The 21828-nt window shown below is 45.9% G+C and overlaps 1 protein-coding gene across 2 annotated transcripts in view; it reads right to left on the bottom strand.

Annotated features, from left to right (window-relative positions):
- Positions 1 to 6998: 6998 nt before the first annotated feature.
- CASKIN2 (CASK interacting protein 2) overlaps positions 6999 to 21828 on the bottom strand; it is a 216613-nt gene continuing 201783 nt past the window's right edge. The window contains exons 20-21 of one of the 2 annotated variants that reach the window (XM_082271726.1): positions 15660 to 15900; positions 6999 to 7503 (exon numbers count right to left, since the gene is read on the bottom strand). In XM_082271726.1, the coding sequence (XP_082127852.1) occupies positions 7407 to 7503; positions 15660 to 15900 (338 nt within the window). In that variant the 3' untranslated portion in view covers positions 6999 to 7406. The remainder of the gene's footprint in view (positions 7504 to 15659; positions 15901 to 21828) is intronic. The other variant, XM_082271727.1, reaches the window with a different exon arrangement.

Here is a 21828-nt window from a genome sequence, read left to right as displayed (position 1 = left end):
TTTTTCTTTTCTGAGCATGCCCAGTCTTGCAAATCTGCTGTCTGTCGGCCGAAATCTGTACTGACTGGCGAACAATCGGCCGTTCTGGTGTTGGCCAACAAAAATTTTAATGCTTGCACGACAGATTCTGTTCGGCCGAAAATGCACTGTCAGAAGCATCATACTAACAAGCCTACAATCGGCCGAATCTTTACGGCCGACAATCGGTACGTGTGTACGGGGCTTAACATTAAAAGTGGTGTCCCACTAAAGAGTAGTGGAAGCTTGAAACAGACTTCCAGCAAAGGGAGCAAGCTGTTCAACCGTAAGTTTAAAATGGCTGTAAAGAAAGTTTTTTTTTATCTTAATGCATTCTACACATTAAGTTAAAAAAACTTTCTGTGTTTAGAAGCCCCTTAATACTTACCAGAGCCCATCTCTATCAAGCGATGTTGCATGAGAGACTCGGCTGCCCGAGACTCTCCCTCCTCATTGGCTGAGACAGCAGCACAATACCATCGGCTCCCACTGCTGTCAAAGTCAGTGAGCCGATGAGGAGAGAAAGGGGGCGGAGCCAGGCCGGGCCACAGCACCCTGTCTGAATGGACATAGGGAGCTAAAGCTCGGCTTGGCTCCGGTGCCCCCATAGCAAGCTGCTTGCTGGGGGGGTACTCAACAGGAGGGAGGAGCCAAGAGCAGTGAACCTGAGAAGAGGAGGATCCGGGCTGCCCTGTGCAAAACCACTGCACAGAGCAGGTAAGTAGAACATGTTTATTATTTTTAACTAAAAATAAAAAAACATTTTGACTTGCCATAAAATCAATTTCTCTGCGTTCATTGACCAACACAGCTCCTTGGGATTCTTGACCATTGGGTTATACTGCCCCTTACAGGAGTAGGACACTAGGCAGAAAAAGAACTTGACTATGCCTATGGGCAGTCCCAGGAAGTATACTCCCCCCCCCCCCCCCCCCCTCTGCTGAATGTACTTAGTTTTGTTACAAGCAGTGTCAGAAGTATTATAACTCCATAGAGGGGGGGGGGGGAGGGAGAAATGGATTTTACGGTAAGTCAAATATCCCACTTTCTTTTTTGTTCATTCATGGACACAGTTCCCTAGGATTCCTGACCATTGGGACGTCCCAAAGCAGTGTCAAACATGAAGGGTGGGAACAGAAAAAAATTTCCAAAGCTAAACATTAGCCATCAAGGTAACAGGAGCTCAACAAAAAAACAACTAGAGCCCACCTGAACTATACTCCCCAAAGAGGGAACAGACCCTCTAAACAGCAGCCTGCAAAACCATGCGGCCAAAGGAAGCATCCGCAGATGCCAACACATCCACTCTGTAGAATTGTATTAAAATGTGCACCAAAAACCAAGTGGCCACCTTGCAAACCTGTGTTACTGACACCTGATTATGTGGAAGGCCTAAGAAGCACTAAGCTCCCAAGTAGAGTGCGTCTTGACAGGGAAAAGAGGAACCTGACCCTTGATCGAATAGGCCTGAGTCACTGTCTGTCTGATCCATCTTGAAATGGTCGCAGAAGAAGCGGACAGTTCTTTTTTTAGAAGTCAGACTCACTATTTGTGCTCACGGATAGTCCAAGAAAAGACTCCCTAGCTACCAGGTACACCCAAATCGCCCGAAACCACGTCCAAGGCATGCAACACAATTTCCTTAGGATGTTTAGGCCTGGGACACAGGGGAAGGCAACACAATGTCTTCATTCAAATGGAAATCAGAGACTACTTTAGGAAGAAATGAAGGACAGGGGCGAAGAACCACCTTATCTTTGTGGACCACCAAGTAAGGGGTGCAACAAGATAACGCCGCCAATTCTTACACCCTGTGACCAGAGGTGATAGCCACCAAAAAGGCCACCTTCTAGGACAGCATAAGCAGGGGAATCTTCTGAATATTTTTTAAAATGAGGCTTCTGGAGGACTGAAAGCACCAAGTTAAGATTTCAGGGAGGTAGAGGAGACCACCCCGGTAAAGTCAAATATTGAACCCCTTGAATAAAGGTACGCACCAGGGAGTGCAATGCCAGGGGTTGTTAAAAGTATTCAAGGCCGAATTCTGTTCAACCCCCTCATTGAAGGAAGGTCAAGACCCTAACGCCTGAAAAAGAGCGTGGGTGACTGCCAATCGACTCACACCACGAAATGTACGCTTTCCACATACGATGGTAAATCTTGCTGGGGGTAGACCTAACTTTCAGTGTTAGAATCATCGACCCAGGCAAACGGCTATCCTTCAGCACCTGGCTTTCAACAGCCAAGCCATCAAAGCCAGCGACTGTAAAGCAGGATAGAATATTGGTCCTTGGGACAACAAATCCTCCCTGAGAGGCAGTCTCCAAGGGATGGACCAGCGAGGCCAGACCGGGCCACTAGAATGACCGGAATGCCTTCTGCCTCGATCCTGAACAAGATCCTCAGCAGAAGTTTGAAAGGATTGAAAGCGTAGAGCAGATGATACTGGCCCCATGGGGGCCACCAGAGCGTCTGTGGCATCCGCCAAAGGATCCTGTGACTGTGCCACAAAAACTTCAGAACTTTTCTGTTGAGCTGGGCGGCCAACAGATCCACCTAGGGGGTGCCTTACCGGAAATATATTTGATGAAACACGTTTGGGTGAAAGGACCACTTCCCTTGGTCCAACGCCTGCTGACAGATAATCTGCCTGTTAGTTTTCCATTCCTGGAATGTGTACGGTGGAGAGGGCCGGAACGAAGCGTTCTGCCCACCATAGAATGCCGGCTACCTCCAGAGCTACCAACACACTTCTTGTTCCACCCTGGTGATTGACATAAGCCACTGCCGTGGCGTTGTCCAACTGAATTTGCATTGGAAACCCCTGAAAACGATCTGTCCAGTGATCCAGACACAGCCTTATCCCCTGGAGATGGACACTGATCAGTAGTCTGTACTCTTCCAGTGTCCAAACACCCTGAGCAGAACTCCGACCCAGGACACCTCCCCACTTGGACAGACTGGCATCCGTGGTGACCACTGTCCAATACAAGGGTAGAAAGAATTTTCCCTGTCGAAGAGCCGGAGAGTGAAGCCACCAGACCAGAGAACCTTTGTTTTCCCGGCTCAGCCGGATCTGATTGTCCAGAGACTTCGGACACTTGTCCCATTTGACCAAGCTCTCTCTTTGCAAGTACCACATATGGAATTGTGCAAACAGAACCGCCTCAAAGGTAGATTAGATACCATCAGGCCCAGCACCCGCATTGAAGTTCATAGGGATGACTATCTGCTAGGCAGCAGGAGATGAATTGCAGCATGCAACTTCTGGAGTTTGTCCAGAGGAAGGAACACTCTGGCTACAGCTGAGTCCAGAGTCAGACCCAGATAATCCAATTTGCTGGATGGAATCAGAGCAGACTTCTGGTAATTCAGAAGCCAACCGAACTCCCTCAGGGTCTGTATAGTGATAGTGATCTCCACATCGTCCATCAGAACCACAGGGGACTCCGCTCGCAAGAGGAGGTTGTCCAGGTTACCCAGTATTGAAAGTCCCTGTTGACATAGCAACGCCAGAACCAACACTTTCGTGATGACCCAAGGGACAGAGCCGAGACCAAAGGGTAACGCCACAAACTGATAATGTTCCTCTCCTACAGTAAAGCGGAGAAATCGCTGTGGCTGGGCACATATGGGAATGTGCAAGTAACCATCCTTGATGTCTATAGAGGCAACAAAATCCCCTTGCGAATGTGAATGGAATGGACTCTATCCTGAACTTCTGTACCCACACAAAGCAGTTCAATGTGAATGGACTCTATCCTGAACTTCTGTACCCACACAAAGCAGTTCAGGGGCTTGAGATCCAGAACTCAGATCGGACTCACCTTGCCCTCTTTCTTTGGGACTGTAAACAGTTTTGAACAAAAATCCTGAAACTGTTATGAGGCTGGAACCGGGACAATCCCACCCTGAAGCAGCAGGTCTTGTACCGCCCCAAAGAGAGCTTGCAATCGGTCCAGGGACAGGCGCACATTGGAAGGAAAGAACCTTTCCAGAAGGTAAGAACGAAACTCGATCTTGTACTCGGACCATATCCCTTCGTGGACCCATTTGTCTTGCACCAAGGATTTCTACGGGCCCGGAAACCAGCGAAGGCGCCCCCCCCCCCCAACCTAGGCACGGGTGAGGGCGCACCTTCATGCTGAAGGGACCTTGTCTGCGGGTCTAGAGAATCCTGCTCTCGGCTTGTCAGACCAAGGCCGCTTGAAACCTCCTGAGGAGGACTTAAAAGGTTTTGAACCCTTGTCAGTGGACCCTGAGGGACGAAAAAACTTCTTGTGAGCCGAGAAGGCTGGGCCACATCTGTGATGAGGTTCCTTACCCTCACCAGCCTGCGGAAGAAAAGTACTCTTCCCCCCTTTGAGACTCTTAATGATGTCATCCAGGGTAGCCCCAAACAGGCGATCTCCCTGAAAAAGTAGATCAGTTAAAGCCTTTTTTTAGATGTCTGGTCCACAGACCAACACTTAAGCCACAATACGCACCCAAGTACAACTGCCACAATATGCACCCAAGTACCACTACCTAGAAACCAGGGGAGTCGCATCCACAGAGGCATTACAGATAAACTGTAGCCCCTGGACCGACTGGTCTGCCAGTTCAGCAAAAGCAGGGAGGGAGCTGCTCACCCTCCAGGTCACGGCGCAAAAGTTTAGCCCACTTGGTCAGAGCTTGCGACACCAGGGGAATAGTGAAGACCAGCCTAAGCGCCGAACCCATTAAAGTTTTCTGTCAGCTGGGTCCTTAAAGGCAGGCTATTCCTCAACCGGAATAATGGTCGCTTTATTCAACCTGGAAACCGGGGGGTCCACCACTGGTGGAACAGTCCACTTTTTAAGGAGGGACTCCTCAAAAAGGGGTTTCGCATCCCAAAGAGTTTAGGCACCACAAAGGGACGTTTTGGACGCTTTCTCTATTTCACTACAAATCTGTCAAAATAGGAGGGAAAAGGAAACAACTTCGCTGCTCCAGATGGCTTGTGAATGACAAAGGGGACCGGCGCCTCTGCCCCAACTTCATCCTCCATTTTTAAAGTTTCATGCACAGACACAATCAGTGCATCATCCACCAGTGCCTTTTCGTGCGCAGCTACAGGTGTGGAGGAATCATCCTCACTATCAGAAAAGTCAGGATGCGTGGCCGCAGACCCCACACGGTGGGCCAAGTCCACGGCGGCCAAATCAGATTCAGGATCTGAGGAAACAGATTAGGCGGGGGGGGGGGGGAGAGGAGGAGTGCTTTTTGCTAGCCCGCTGCCCAAAAGTCACCTCCACCCGGGACACAAAGGACTCCCGTCAGTGCAGCAATGGATGGTTGGGGCCCCGTAATCTCTAAGAGGGGGTCAGGTGGGGAAACCTGCTCCAAAGAGAATAGGGAGACCCCCACAAAATGTGTCAAACCCTGCTAAGTGACACCCCAACCACGCTGGTAGCACTACCAGGTCGCCAGCAACAGAGTACCCCACAATCAGGCATCCAGGGAAAGGAAAGACCCAGGAGTCAGCACCAGGGGAAAAGGAGGGGCTCACACAGCCAAAATTGCCGCCCAGAGGCTCCTCTGTAATGGCCGCCCTTTATTAGTATACCGGACCAACAAAAAATGTCCGCTGGACTATGCAAAAATGGCCACCAGCCAGAGATCATTACAGACTACAACAAAATGGCTGCCACGCGTGGCTCCATGAGGCTACCAGTGATCCAGGAGGGATCCCTGGGGCCCAAGAATAACATCAGAGGGAAGGTGGGAACCGGCACAGAGCCCCCCACACAGGTTCAGTCCCCGCCTAGTCGCTGGCAGCGTATCCCCCTGCCCCCACCACCATTACAGCACCATGCCCCAGAGACAACTCAAACCACCACACTACGCCAGATTTGGGGTGTGGATTGGGGGCTAGATGACCCACAGTGACCACCAGCATACAGGAGGGCCTAACAGGAAGGAGGGGAACCAGGGGGTCCGATTGTCCCAGGGAGGGGCCCGCGTCCACCCTAAAACCCTCAAAGGGAGAGGTGGGGACAGCTACTCACCATACTGGGAACTAGACAGGCACCGCTCCAGACAGAACCTCCTTGCCATCGAAATGGGGGGCTATCGGCCAGGAGGAACACTGCAATGCAGGTCGAGATCTGGTCGTATGCGACCTCCCAAGGCGTTTAACTAGCAGGCCAGTCCCCGTCCAATTGGGCTATGTCGCGGCCAACCTAGTGCTGTGGTCTGCGCGCGAGCGTGCTGGCCAGACTAGGGTGACCACTGGATCTAGATTATCCAGCAATCCCTCAGTCCGGCAGCTGATTGAAGATCTTGCAGGAAAAAACGGGGAGAAAAAGATCCCAGCAAGGAACTAGGTCCTTACTCCTGATTAGACAGAAAACTATAGCAGAGAGGGGGAGTATACATCCTGGGACTGCCCATAGGCGTAGTCAAGTTCTTTTTCTGCCTAATGTCCTACCCCTGTAGGGGGCCGTATAGCCCAATGGTCAAGAAACCTAAGGAGCTGTGTCCGTCAATGAAGGAAAGAGAAAAGACAAGACTTTAGTATCGCTTTAAACATGGATGTACTTGTCAAAATGACTAACTATATATAACAATATAAAAATGTTAAAGTGGTTCTAAGGCCTAAATTATTTTATATGTAATGCATTGCCTGCATTAAGGTAAAAAATGTTTAGGCAGCAGTATCCCCCCCCCCCCCTTATACTTTACTTGAGTCCTCACTCAAGCCAGCGCTGTGCCTAGCTGCAGTCTTCTCTCCCTCTTCACACAGTCAGTTAAATTCAGTGAAGAGGGGATGGAGCCAAGCCATGCTGTCTGTGCCCTTTAGACACAGGCAGTGTGGCTCAGAATCGAAGAGTTGTAAAACAACTTTGTCAGGATTACTAGCACTTGTCATTGTGTGAAGACTCATGAATTAAATAGAACTGCCCTAAGAAATTATTTACTAGCATCTTGAAATTGAAAGAAATACCACTTCAAATATATTCTGGTTAGTAAATATATATATTTATAGATGTATACATATATATAAAATTACTTTAAAATAAACATTTCTTAAAAAAAGAAAATCAAACATTTACAGTTTCATTTTTAGGAACAAGGATTATACACAAACAAGACTGGGTGTGGCAGTATACGCAAAAGCCTGGCAATAAGAGACAGCAAAATATATGGCATTCAGAACTGAATGAAGATCGATCGTTCCAGGTCAATACCTCATCCCAAGTGCTGCTGCAAAGATTTCCAAATATCCTTAACAAAATTCAACAGTTTTTTTTTTTTTTTTGAACAATGGCTGAAAAGTTTGAGGATTTTTGTCTGCTTTAATCCAAGTGAAGCTGTGCTATCATTCAGTCCCAGCTAAAGTGCCAAAAAAAAGTGAACAGGACTCCTCAGTCCAACATGGCTTCCAGCTGCTCGGCCAGGTCATCAAACATTGTGCTGATGTCATCCAAGATGTTTTTGGACAGTGGTCCTGCTGTCTCACTGCTGGAAGAAAACAGGCAGAGAGTCATTGTGAGGAGGTCTCATGTTTCCCACACCTATTTATACAAGCATTTTGTCTAGTTATTCTATATTTTATATTTATCAACTTTTATAAATACAGAGCATACGTTTGCGGTAGGCCCAAGACAAATTAATCAAGTCGTCTAATCTTCAAGGTTTCGTGTTTAAAGGTACAATGCTAAATTTATGGAATATGTAGAAGCCATTTCTTAACAAAAGTAATTAAATGTCAGACAGTTGTGGTTGCAATTAGCGGCTTATTTACACCTGTCTCACAAGACACAAAGGGAGCCAATCAGACCCAGACTACTGCAAAAACCTGTGTATTCACTAATTATATGATTGTTCCCTCCCTTCTTCCTTTCTATACAATATGCTTTGTTTTTAAATTTACCTGGGTCATCTTCCTCTTCACCTCTTCTCAGGCCCAGGGTGGGTCATTGGTGATGAAGAAAAGGGAAACGAGGTCAGAACTCCAGTGGAATACACTGGAAGGGTGCTGCTGTGGTGAAGCCCCCTTAGCAGGACCATACCACCCTGTATGTGTAGTATGCCCTCAGTTTCCAGAGATGAATGACACTGGGTATCATTCAACCTAGAATGCTGAGGACATCTTGCCAAGCTGCGGTTTCCAGAGCAAGCAAAGTCCTTTCTTGTATTAACAGAGAGAGATATAATTTTTGCCCCTGTACAAATCATTAGTAAGACCTCATCTGGAATATGCAGTTCAGTTTTGGGCACCAGTTCTTAAAATGGATATCGGTGAACTGGAGAAAGTGCAGAGAAGGGCAACCAAACTGATAAGAGGCATGGGGGAGCTCAGCTAAGAGAAAAGGCATGGAGGACCTCAGCTATGAGGAAAGATTAGAGGAACTGAATTTATTCTCTCTTGAGAAGAGGCGATTAAGGGGGGATATGATCAACATGTATAAATACATAAGGGGTCCATATAGTGAACTTGGTGTTGAGTTGTTCACTTTAAGGTCAACACAGAGGACAAGGGGGCACTCTTTACGTCTAGAGGAAAACAGATTTAGTCTCCAAATACGGAAAGGTTTCTTCACCGTAAGAGCTGTGAAAATGTGAAATAGACTCCCTCCAGAGGTGGTTCTGCCCAGCTCAGTAGATTGCTTTAAAAAAGGCCTGGATTCTTTCCTAGGTGTACATAATATAACTGGGTACTAATATTTATAGGTATAGTTGATCCAGGGAATATCCGACTGCCTCTCGGGGATCAGGAAGGAATTTTTTTCCCCTGCTGTAGCAAATTGGATCATGCTTTGCAGGGGTTTTCACCTTCCTCTGGATCAACTGCGGGTATAGGATTGCGTATATGGGATTGTATGGTTGGATTTTCTTTACTGTTTTTTGTTGGTTAAGCTAGATGGACTTGTCTTTTTTCAACCTAACTATGTAACTATATGTATCTTGAGATGAAAACGTACTGTGGGACTAGCTCCGTGCAAATGTTGAAGCCTAGCTTGCTTTTTTTATTTTGTACACTGGCTGCAGGCCAATTTTAGTTTAAAACAAATTGCCTGGAGCTGGGCTTTACAATCTGCATCAAAGTGTGCAGAAGGGCTTGTGTACAATGACTTTTGTTTGCATTGGAACTGCTTTTTTCTCAATACAAGTCAATAGGACAGGGAACGACAAGAACTAAAAGGTATTACACGTGCAGCACTTTGCCTGCAAACTGGCATCTGAAGAAGCACAAATATTCAGCTGATAGAACTTAGAATACATTTGAACAAGACACCATGTTGCAGACTTCAGAGACAGAAGCCTGATGGTGAAAGACACACAAAGTACTTAGTGACTTGGCCAAGTGAACTTTTACTGGTAAAGGAGGAACCTTGTCCCACAACGTGTTTGGCTCCAGGGACCAGTTTCATGGCAGCCAATTTTACGGGGGGGATATTCACAGAGTCTGTCTTTAGCCCCCCTTCCCACCACAGCCCCCCATTTATATCAACGTCCTCAGTTCCCCTTTACATCACATCCTTCATCATCACAGTGCCCCTGCAGTCTGCCACCTTTCCTCTCTCTGCCTCCCCAGCTTACGATTTGTACATTTGGCAAGGTAGAGGCTGTGCTCAGTCCATCTGTCCTCTCCTGCCCGATGATGTCATCCTATTAGCAGGGCAGAAGAAGTTTTTCATTCCGATCTGAGCTCCTCCCACCCCCTGCCCTGCTGATAGCATGACATCGCCGGGCAGGTGGCGGGAGAGGACACATGGGCATGGCCACACAGCAGGTGGTGAACCACAGCCATATTTTGTGATAGCCCTGTGGTTGCCACTCACGTCCCGCTGCGCGACCCAGTCATCAACAGGCTGGGGACTGGCACCGGTCCGCAGCCCTGGGGGTGGGGACCCCTGCAATAACTCATAAGCCTGAAGGACAAAAAACTCTTTTACGTCCTTCTGGAATGACAGAGTCAGTTTATTTGAAAGAAGCATTGCCATTTTGTAAGACCTTGACAGCCCTCACAAAATGTAGACAGAGGAGGGCAAATTACCAAGAGTGAGCAAACGCTGGACAGCACAATGTCTTCATTTAGATGAAAGGCGGAAACCTTGAATAAAAAAAGGGCCTAGGTCTTAAAACAACCTTGCTCCATTCCAAAACCAAATGGGGCTTCTTACAGGATAAGGCTGCCAGTTCCAACAACTTCTGGTCGACGTGGTAGCCTCAAGAAAGTCACTGATTTTCAAAGTCACATACATGGGAACGGGGTGCCATTGAAATCAATGGGCTGTGACTTGTCATGCGACTTTATGTGTCCAAAGTCGCATGACTAGTCGCACTAGTGGAAACTTAGACTTAGTGTAGTTGCCTATACTATGATCATTGTAGACTGTGAGCTGAGACCCCCAAGCACTTACAGCTACACTAACACCCCCATCCAGCTTCCTTGTCCTTTGGTAGTCTTCACTCAATGCCCAGTACAGATATACTGTATATTTGCACCCCCCGTGTCCTGTGTGGATTATTTCTTCATTTTCACATGAATTAGGATGTAGAACGCATCCTTATTGATGAGAAACCACTGGGAGAGAACCTATGATCAGCTCCTCCCATGCCGTATAGGCCCAATGGCTACACAGGAACAGTGCCCCTCCCTGGAAGTGATGTCACAAGCTTTCAGTAACCACACCCACTTGCTGCTCTTGGACATAACAGGAAGAGGGATTTAAGTCATGTGACAGCACTGAATACTGCAAAATAAAGGGAGAAAAACTGGGATTTTTTCATTTTGACACAGAAGGCTGAACTTGGCTTACATTAATGATTGCAGGGGAGAATTTGAGGTATTAGGCAGTACTTCCACTTTAAGGGATATAAAATTAGTGGCCTTGCTAAGGCAGGATTCAGACAGGCCTTACCAGAATTGGAATGACCTACTTTGTAATAAATAAAGTCCTCCAGAAAGACGTAAAGCACCAAAAACTTTTTTCTGATGTTTCCAATACATGAAAATAAAAATCAACAAATCACAAGTAAAAGGGGAAGATCTACGGGGTTTCTTCCTCTACTGAAGAAAAAGATTTTGCATCTGACACTGGATCAACAGGCGAAATCTTAAATAGTTAAAAAAAAAATTATATTCTTTCTCCTGAACCCTGCACACTGTGCATAACACACGCCAGAACCCTGCACTCTGTATCTAGCACTCTCATGAACCTTGTACTCTGTACCAAGTACTCTTCTGAACCCTGTGCATAATGCAATCCTGAACCCTGCACTCTGTGCATAACGCACTCCAGAACCCTGCACCCTGTGCATAACGCACTCCAGAACCCTGCCCCCTGTGCATAACGCACTCCAGAACTCTGCCCCCTGTGCATAACGCACTCCAGAACCCTGCACATATTAGATTCCTGAACTCTGCACTCTGTACATAACGCACTCCTGAACCCTGTTCTCTGTATGTAGTGCATTCCTAAACCCTGCACTCTGTGTAATGCACTCCTGAATTCTTCCACACTTTCTGTAATGCACACTCTCATAGTTTATGCAAAACCGTTTGTATGTGTCTGTGAGACTCTTGCCAGTAGCGCAGCAATCAGTGGCCACAACCACTTTTGCCATGGTGCAGCGTAGCATGCCGCTGGTTGCTTTCTCGCTTAACTGTCCTTCATTCTGAAGTTTAAAAGTTGGGAGTTATGTACATCCAGGCTTAGCTTTGCAATTAAACAGGTTGGCCTTACGGCCTGAGTCAGAGGAAAGCCTGTGGATAAAGGTTACTGCCGTATTGAAAAAAAAAAAAAAAAGGACAAAGATGTATATTTTTAGTGTTCCACCTAAGTTTCCCCCTCAAGGACCCTCACAGGAAAAAAAAAAAAGGGGGGGGGGCAGGACCAGATCCCAATCCTTTAAGGAACTCTGGATCTGCTGTATGACTAAATGTCCTGAGAGTGACGAGGAGGTGATATGATTCTGCTGTGTTTCTCTGAAGAATGCGGGTGCAAAAGCTAGAAGCCAGGGGCATAAACGATGCCAGGTTTCAACACACATACAATGCCTCAGGTACAATGAAAAGGAGGGGGTCCACTTGCTGCAGCACCTCACAAAAGAAGTGAGAGAAGTAGGAACAGGCTATGTACTGCCACAGCTCTGGCCCTGTTACACTCTGCATAAAATCCCGAGCTGTACTGTCCTGCCTAATACAGTCCTGGGAGAACACCAGTATGCTCATTGAACCTGTGCTTATTGGCTGACTGGAGAGACTTGCCAATCCTGTAATATCCATTCTGATTCTACCAGCAGCAGTTGATTGTAAAATGAATCATACTCAAACATCAAAGGAAGGAAACAACATCCATTCTCCTTGAATGATATGGAATGGATTTTAATGCCTAGGTGTTGGCCTACATTTTCTTTTCTTAAATTGGCTAGTGTCACTTTCCCTGTAGGCAGCCATATAACCCTACGATTCTTAAAGGCTCGTAGACACTATAAGAAAATCAGGCGAACATTTTCGTCCAAAGAATTGTCGTATGATTTTCGTATAGTGTGTACAGAACTTTCTACAGACTATTCAGAATTTTAGTACAAAAATTCCCGAAAGGGACAAACTCCAAAATTTTTCTCGCATGGAAAAAAACAAAAGATTTTCATTTAATGTGTACCGTTTTCGTACGATTTTTGTACAAGAAAAATAAGAAAAGAAAGACTGTGCATGATCAGAAACAACAACAAAAAAGCCTTTGTCGTATGAGAATTTTCATATGAATGTTCGTTCATCGGTTCCGACTTGCTGTGAAACAAGGAAAATCGGATAATCGTTCACCCGGATTTCTTATAGTGTGTACCCCACTTAATCAGAAGCGGTCTCCTTCAATAAACAAAAATATTTACTTTTGAAAAGAATTAAGAGGCATGGGTGTGGATGGCCTGAAAGTAAACTTGAGCATGGCAAAGTACTGATTCACATAAATGTGTGCATCCCCACATATACTCACCTTCACCTTTCTCCCATGACATTTGGTTTAGTAGCCTCGAGCAAAGTACAATACCTGGTACTTCTGGGTGCGGAGAATTATGTAACTCACTTCCATTCATCACAAGATGCAGAGCTACACAGTGCATCCGGAAAGTGTTAACAAAATGTGGAAAAAGTGAAGTGTTGTGATGTACAGCCTTATTCAAAAATAAATTTTTTTAATTCATTGATGATTAATTGAATAATTAAATGAATTTTAATTGAATTGAATTTTTAATTTAATTAAATGAATGATTAAATTCATTATTTTCTTCAAAATTCTGCAAACAATACTACATAATGACAACATGAAAGAAGTTTGTTTGAAATCTTTGCAAATGTATTAAAAATAAAAAAAAAATCACACGTACATGAATTGAATTCATAGCCTTTGCTCAATACTTAGTTAAAGCACCAATTACAGCCTCAAGTATTTTTGAGTAGGATACTACAAGCTTGGCACACCTATTTTTGGGCAGTTTCTCCCATTCTTATTTGCACGACCTCTCAAGCTCCATCTGGTTGGATGGGGAGCGTTGCTGCACAGCCATTTTCAATCGAGTTCAAGTCTGGGCTCTGGCTGGGCCACTCAAGGACATTCACAGAGTAGCAACTCCTTTATCTTGGTTGTGTGCTTAAGGTTATTGTCCTGTTGGAAGATGGACCTTCATCCCAGTCTGAGATCCAGAGCGCTCTGGAGCAGGTTTTCGTCAAGGATGTCTCTGTACATTGCTGCATTCATCTTTCCCTCATTCCTGACTAGTCTTCCAGTTGCTGCCGCTGAAAAACATCCCCACAGCATGAAGATGTTATCATCATGCTTCACTGTAGGGATAGTATTGGCCAAGGTGATGAGCGGTGCCTGGTTTCCTCCAGACATGACGCTTACCATTCAGGCCAAAGAGTTCAATCTTTGTTTCATCAGACTAGAGAATTTGGTTTCTAATGGTCAGAGTCTCAGGCGCTTTTTGGCAAAATCCAGGTGGGCTGTCATGTGCCTTTTACTGAGGAGTGGCTTCCGTCTAGTTATTCTATTCTACTATACAGGCCTAAATGGTGTAGTGCTGCAGAGATGGTTGTTCTTCTGGAAGGTTCTCCTCTCTCCACAGAAAAATGCTGGAGCTCTGTCAGAGCGACCATCAGGATCTTGGTCACCTCCCTGACTAAGGCCCTTCTTCCCCCGATCACTCAGTTTGGCCAGGTGGCGCGTTCTAGGAAGAGTCCTGGTGCTTTCAAACTTCTTCCATTTACGGATTATGGAGGCTATTGTGCTCATTGGGACCTGCAGACATTTTTCTGTACCCTTTTCCCCAGATCTGTGCCTCGATACAATCCTGTCTCTGAGGCCTTCAGACAATTCCTTGGACTTCATGGCTTGGTTTGGACTCTGACATGCACCGATAACTGTGGGACCTTATATAGATAGGTCTGTGCCTTTCCAAATCATGTCCAATTAACTGAATTTATCACAGGTGGACTCCAATCAAGTTGTAGAGTCATCTCAAGGATTATGGATACAGGATGCACCTGAGCTCAATTTTGAGTGTCATGGCAAAGGCTGTGAGTACTTATGCACATGTGATTTTTTTGTTTATTTTTAATACATTTGCAAAGATCTCAAACAAGCTCCTTTCACGTTATCATTATGGGGTATCGTTTGTAGAATTTTGGGGAAAAATTGGATTTTTGACTTACTGTAAAATCAGTTTCTCTGAGTTCATTGACGGACACAGCTTATCCATTATTTAGAACCATAGGGTAATATTTCCCCCTACAGGGGGTAATTTTTCCCCCTACAGGTGTAGGACACTAGGCAGGAAAAAAGACTTGGCTACACATATGGGCAGTCCTAGGTGGTATACTCCCCCTCTCGGCTAAAGGGCCTTAGTTTTGTAACAAGCAATGTGAGAAGTATTAGAACTCCATAGAAGGGTGGGGTGGAGGGGGGGACAGTGCACTAGGTACCCAGGCCAGGGGAACACAAAGACAGCAGCGTCCCCAGCAATCCCCACAAGAGCAAGTGCCAAAAGCCAGCTCACAACCTCATGAAGGGAGAAGAACCCAGAAGGGACCAAGGATCCTGGCAAAGAACTAGGTTTTTACTCCTGACTAGGCAGGAAAAAACCTGAAGACCTATAGCAGAGAGGGGGAGTATACCACCTAGGACTGCCGATAGGCTTAGCCAAGTCTTTTTTTTGCCTAGTGTCCAACTCCTGTAGGGGGCAATATATCCCTATGGTTCTGAATAATGGAGAAGCTTGTGTCCGTCAATGAACGAAAGAGAAATAATGAATTTAATCAATTTTGGAATAAGGCTGTAACATAACAAAATGTGGAAAAAGAGAAACGCTGTGAAAACTTTCTGGAAACACTAAGTGCCTGCAGAGCCAGTCGTTTATCCCCAAGCAAGGGAAAGACCCTGTTGTAAAAGCAGCAGGGGGCAGCATTTACATGAACCTGCCGCTTTGCCTTGTGTAAAAGACTGCTGACTACCTACTTTCGTCAATTGCATGCTTACCACAAGGATACCAAGGATTTGTTTTTCAAGTGTCAACAGAGGACATATGGAGGGAGGGAGGGAGGGGGAGGGGGGGTTGTGTCGTGTTCTCTAACCCTCTGCAATCCCTGTCACACTGTTCTTCATAATTACCTGATATTTATCTCCCTGGGCCCTTGCCTCTCTTCAGGTTTCTGTAGGTCTCTAGAAAGGAAAGGTCTTAGCTGTGAGTTCTCCCTGCTTTGAAGGGGCGCATCGTTACGTCCCCTAATGAGCGAAGGTGGATCACTTGTCCACAATATGGAGTTTGTGGTTGTAGCTACACTACTTGCCCCCCACGAGGGCTTCTGTAATACCAGCTCTGGTCCAGATATCACCAAATGAGCATGAGAACCTGTAGAGTAAAAAAAAAAAAAAGAGGGTAATATTAGTTGGAGGAAGGGTTGCATTGATTTAGAAATATCTCTGAAGAATTAACAAATCCGAACACATAATAAAAATAATTTCTGCAGGGTTAAAACTTTCAAAATCATTAATTCATAAAATAAATCATTTGGCATGCCCAACACATTATAGCTAGCCTTAAAGAATATATTGCAGATATATACATTAGAGTGTATTCTTTAGTACATAAATGCCAAATATGGGATTTGAGGTAAAGAAGCAAGCTGGTCACCAAATACCAGGTGATGTAACAGATAACACACACCGTTATTGACCAAAAGTCCTCCATTTTAGATTGTAAGCTCTAACAAGCAGGGTCCTTTGATTCCTCCTGCATTGAATTGTATTGTAATTGCACTGCCTGCCCTCATGTTGTAAAGCGCTGTGCAAGCTGTTGGTTCTATTAACCACTTGCCGACCGCCGCACGACTATTTACTGCGGCAGTCAGCCCCTCACAGGCAAAGTGCACATCCCCGCGCGTGTGACCGGCGGACCCGATGTCCGCCGGCCACTCGCGATCTCCCGGTGGAGAGGGAGAAAGGCAGGCGGCTGATGTAAACAAAGCCGCCTGTCATTCTCCCCTGTGTAAGAACAGAAATCATATGGTCCTGCTATGTAGGATCGTATTTCTCTGTTGTTACACCACTAGCCACGCCCCTTTACAGTTAGAAGCACGCCCCTAGGGACACACTTAACCCCCCGCATCACCAATAAAGTTAACCCCTTCCCTGCCAGTGTCATTCTTACAGTAACAGTGCATATGTATAGCACTGATTACTGTAGTAATGTCACTGGTACCCCCAAATCTGTCCGCCACAATGTCCCAGTCCCGCAAAAAAAAAAAAACGCAGCCATTACTCGTTAAAAAAAAAAAAAGACAACAAAAATGACAAAAATCTTTCCCTTAGTTAGTAAAAGCAATAACTTTTGCGCAAACCAATCAAAATACGCTTATTGCAATTTTTTTTTTTTACCAAAAATATGTAGCAGAAAACAAATTGGCCTAAAATGTTAAAAAATTTAGATTTTTACATTTTTTTGGGGGGGAATTTCATATAAAAAAATTTGAAAAATATTGTTATTTTTTCTAAATTTACGCTTTTTTTTTGTTTATAGCGCACAAAAAGTAAAAATCGCACAGGTGATCAAATACCACCAAAAGAAAGCTCTGTTTGTGGGGGAAAAAAAGGACTTCAATTTTGTTTAGGTACAGCATCGCACGACCGCGCAATTGTCCATTAAAATCACGCAGTGCCGAATCGCAAAATAGGGCCTGGTCAGGAAGGGGGTAAAATCTTCCGGGGCTTAAGTGGTTAAAAAACCTGTATTATAATAATAATTTAATTCTATCAATCCAAAGCTACAAAGGTCACAGGTTTCTAGGGTATGGCTTGTCATGAAACCCTACAACTCAATTCTGTGACAAGGACTCCTTGATTACATTCTGTATCCAATAGTATATCTGTCTGTTCTAACTTGCTTTGCCCACGCCACACTGCCTATAAGAATATACAAGATACAAGGGAAATGGCCGCACACCAAGCGATGGCTCACAATGAAAGGCTTTATTGAACAAGGATGCAAGGTACAGCAAAATGGATGGTAGACATGTTTCACACAGCTCACAGCATGCTTCGTGTGGAACATGTCTACCATCCATTTTGCTGTACCTTGCATCCTTGTTCAATAAAGCCTTTCATCGTGAGCCATCGCTTGGTGTGCGGCCATTTCTCTTGTATCCTGTACGCGGTAGCGATCTGAGGTCCTGCACCCAGGGCTGGCTGTGAAGTTTCAACTGCCTGAGCGGTGTACATCTCTTTCTCTGTATAAGAATATACTGGTCCACACGGTTCATGGCAAGTTGGTCATGTACACACGAAAGACCCAACACTGACTGTGCTCATAGGTAATGCAAACATTAAAGGGTCTCCCATTACATGGTTTTCCTCATTTTACCAAAAACCCAGAAACCCACTTTTAAAAATGGTGTCAGATAACAAGTGTTGTTTTTTTATGTTTAATAGGAGGACATCAATTACGAAGAGCGACTACAAGTTCCAAATTTATTTTCCCTGGAGAAGAGACACGGGAGAGGGGACATATTAGCGATATACAAATACCCCAATGGCGGCAAAACTATTCAGTCTCAGACAGGGAGTGTAAGAGGACACGGGCCACACAATGAGATTGAAGGAGAAGCTGTTTAACCTTAAGCTGGGCAGGGGTTTTTTACGGTCATGGCGATAAGGATGTGGAACTCTCTTCCACAATTGGTGGTGTTAGCGGGGAGTATTAACATTTTTAAGAGACTCTTGGACATGCAACTTAGTGAACACAACATACAGGGATATGGGATATAATTATCGACACTGACACACACACACACCCCTACACAGGCTGAACTGGGTGGACTATTGTCTTTGTTTAACCTTACCTACTATGTAAAATGTCACTAAACCCACATCATAAAAAGCTATTAATAAATGCTGTATTACATGCTGTTCATACTCACTCAGTCACTATGAGATTCGTTTTCTGTATTCTGCAAAAGAAACAAGTTTGATCCTACTGCTCTCTATCTCCACCTTCTGTTCAGATCCCCAATTCAGCTACAGTGAGGGAAAAAAGTATTTGATCCCCCGCTGATTTTGTACGTTTGCCCACTGACAAAGAAATGATCAGTCTATAATTTTAATGGTAGGTTTATTTTAACAGTGAGAGACAGAACAACAACAAATATATCCAGAAAAATGCATTTAAAAAAGTTATAAACAGATTTGCATTTTAATGAGTGAATTAAGTATTTGACCCCGTCGCAAAACAGGACTTAGTACTTGGTGGCAAAAATGGGATTTTGGACTTACCGTAAAATCCATTCCTCCGATGTTCATTGACAGACACATCTCCTGATCTTCTTAACCATTGTGTTATATTACCCTCTACAGGAGTTGGACATTAGGCAGAGAAAAAGTCTGGCTAGGCCAATTGGCAGTCCCAGGGGGTATACTCCTTCTTCTGACACTGCTTGTAACAAAATTGAGTACCTATAGCAGAGAGAGGTACAACTCGACAGAGGGGTGGGTGCTGTGTCCACCAATGAACATAAGAGAAATAGAATTTACGGCAAGTCAAAAATCCCATTCTCTCTTTCGTTCATTGACAGACACAGCTCCTGATCTTCTTAACCATTGGGATGTCCCAAAGCAGTGTTAAACATGAAGGGTGGGAACAGCAAAAAAAGAAACTCCCAAGGCGAACTATAGCCAACCAGGTAAACAGGAGCTCAACCACAACAGCTGGAGCCCACCTGAAAATAACAATACACCCTCAAAGAGGACCAGGTCCTCTAAACAGCAGTCTGCAAAAACCTTGTGGCCAAAGGAAGCATCCGCAGATGCCAACACATACACTTTATAGAACTTTGTGAAAGTGCGCACCGATGATCAGGAGGTCACCTTGCAAACCTGCATCACTGATGCCTGATGACGGAAGGCCCAGGAGGCACTGAGCGCTCGAGTAGAATGTGCCTTGACAGGGAAAGGAGGAACCTGACCCTTAATGGAATAGACCACCGTCTGTCTGATCCATCTGAATTGGTCGCAGAAGAAGCGGACAACCCTTTCCGAGGCCCATCTGTGAGCACAAATAGTGAGTCTGACTTCCTAAAAGACTCTGTAGCTGCCAGGTACGCCCACATCCAAGGCATGCAAAGCAATTTCCTTTGAATGTTTTGGGACACAGGGAAGGTAACACAATGTCTTTATTCAAATGAAAATCAGAGACAACCTGAGGAAGGAACAATGGAAAGAGACGAAAAACGACCTTATTTCTGTGAACCACCAAGTAAGGTGAATGAAAGGATAATGACGCCAATTCCGACACCCTGTGAGCAGAGGTGATAGCCACCAAAAAGGCCACCTTCTGGGACAGCGTAAGCAGGGGAATCTCTCGAAGATTCTCAAAAGGAGGCTTCTGGAAGACTGAGAGCATCAAATTTAGGTCCCAAGGCAGCAACAGAGATCGCACTGGAGGGGTCAAGTGCCTAACTCCCTGAAGAAAAGAATGTACCAGGGAGTATGTGGCCAAGGGCCCTTAAAAGAAAACCGCTAAGGCCAAAACCTGACTCTTGATAGTACTCAAGGCCAGTTTCTGCTCAACCCCCTGTTGAAGGAAGGTCAAGATTTGAGACACCGAAAAAGAGCGAGGATGAACCCCAAGAGACTCACACCACGCAATATATGTCTTTTCCACGTACGATGGTAGATCTTCCTATTAGTAGACTGCTTAGCTTTTAACAGCATTGGAATCACCGACTCAGACAAAACCTCTATCCATCAGCACCTTGCGTTCGACGGCCAAGCCGTAAAAGTCAGCGACTGTAAAGCAGGATGGAAGATTGGCTCTTGGGACAGCAGATTCTCCCTGAGAGGAAGCTTCCAAGGAACATCGGCGACCAGCCACATCAGATTCGCGTACCAAGCCCGGAGAGGCCAGTTCGGGGCCTCAATCTTGCGTAGAAGTCTTGGCAGAAGCTTTAGAGGAGTGAAGGCGTAAATCAGACGATACTGACCCCACCAGCGCATCTGTGGCGTCCGCCAGAGGATCCAGAGACCAAGCCACAAACCCTTGCACCTGTCTGTTGAGCCGAGACACCAACAGATCCACCTCGGGGATGTCCCACAAGAGACACAACTGATAAAACACCTCCAGATAATGGGACCAATCCCTGTGGTCCAACACCTGCCGACTGAGCTAATCCGCCTGCCAGTTTTCCACCCCTGGAATGTGTACAGCGGAGAGGGCTGGAACTAACCATTCTGCCCACCTTAGAATGCCACCTCCATAGCCGCCAGGACACTTCTTGTGCCCCCCTGGTGATTGACATAAGCCACGGCCGTGGCATTGTCCGATTGAATGCGCACTGGACATCCCTGAAGACGATCTGTCCAATGTTCCAAGCGCAGTCTGATCGCTCGGAGTTCCAAGACATTGATCGGTAGTCTGGATTCTTCCAGTATCCCCTGAGCAGACAGGCTGGCATCCGTGGTGACCACTGTCCAATACAAGGGGAGGATGGATTTGGCCTAGCCGAAGCTCCGGAGAACGAAGCCACCATATCGGGACTCTTTCATTCCCCGGCTCTGCCGGGTCTGATTATCCAGGGACTCCGGATTCTTGTACCATTTGGCCAGAATCTCCCTTGCTGGGACTTCATATGGAACTGTGCAAACGGAAGCACCTTGCAGGTAGACACCGTCAGGCCCAGCACCCACATGCAAATCCGGAGGGATGACCATGTGCTGGACAGCAGGAGATGAATTGCAGCCTGCAGTTTTTGGAGTTTGTTCAGAGGAATTAGCACTCTGGCTAAGGTCGAGTCCAGAGTCAGACCCAGATAGTCCAGCTTTGTGGACGGGAGCCAGAGCAGACTTCTGAAAGTTCAGAATCCAGCCAAAATCCCTCAAAGGACGTATGGTGATTTCCAGGTTTTCCACCAGAGCAGTAGGAGACTCCGCTCGCAGGAGGTCGTCCAATTAGCTCAGTACCGCGATCCCCCATTGGCGTAACAATGCTAGTACCGGGGCCAACACTTTCATGAAGACCCAAAAGAGCAGGGGCGAGACCAAAGGGTAACGCCACAAAATGATAACGTTCCTCTCCCACGGCAAAGCGATGGTGACCGACACATATTGGAATGTGAATGTAAGCGTCCTTGATTTCGACAAGGGCAAGAAAAATTCCCTATGCAGGGAAGCCACCACCGTGCGAATGGTGCATAGCGCCCTACCCCAAGAGGTTGACCAGACCACCCACACAGCCCCAGTATAAGTGGAGAGGGGGGGTAAGATGGGGAGGGACAGATGAAGGGGGGTGCTT

This window comes from Pelophylax lessonae, assembly GCF_965119305.1.
Source record: "Pelophylax lessonae genome assembly, chromosome: 11".
Classification (NCBI taxonomy): domain Eukaryota; kingdom Metazoa; phylum Chordata; class Amphibia; order Anura; family Ranidae; genus Pelophylax; species Pelophylax lessonae.
This window is presented reverse-complemented; position numbering and strand designations above follow the sequence as displayed.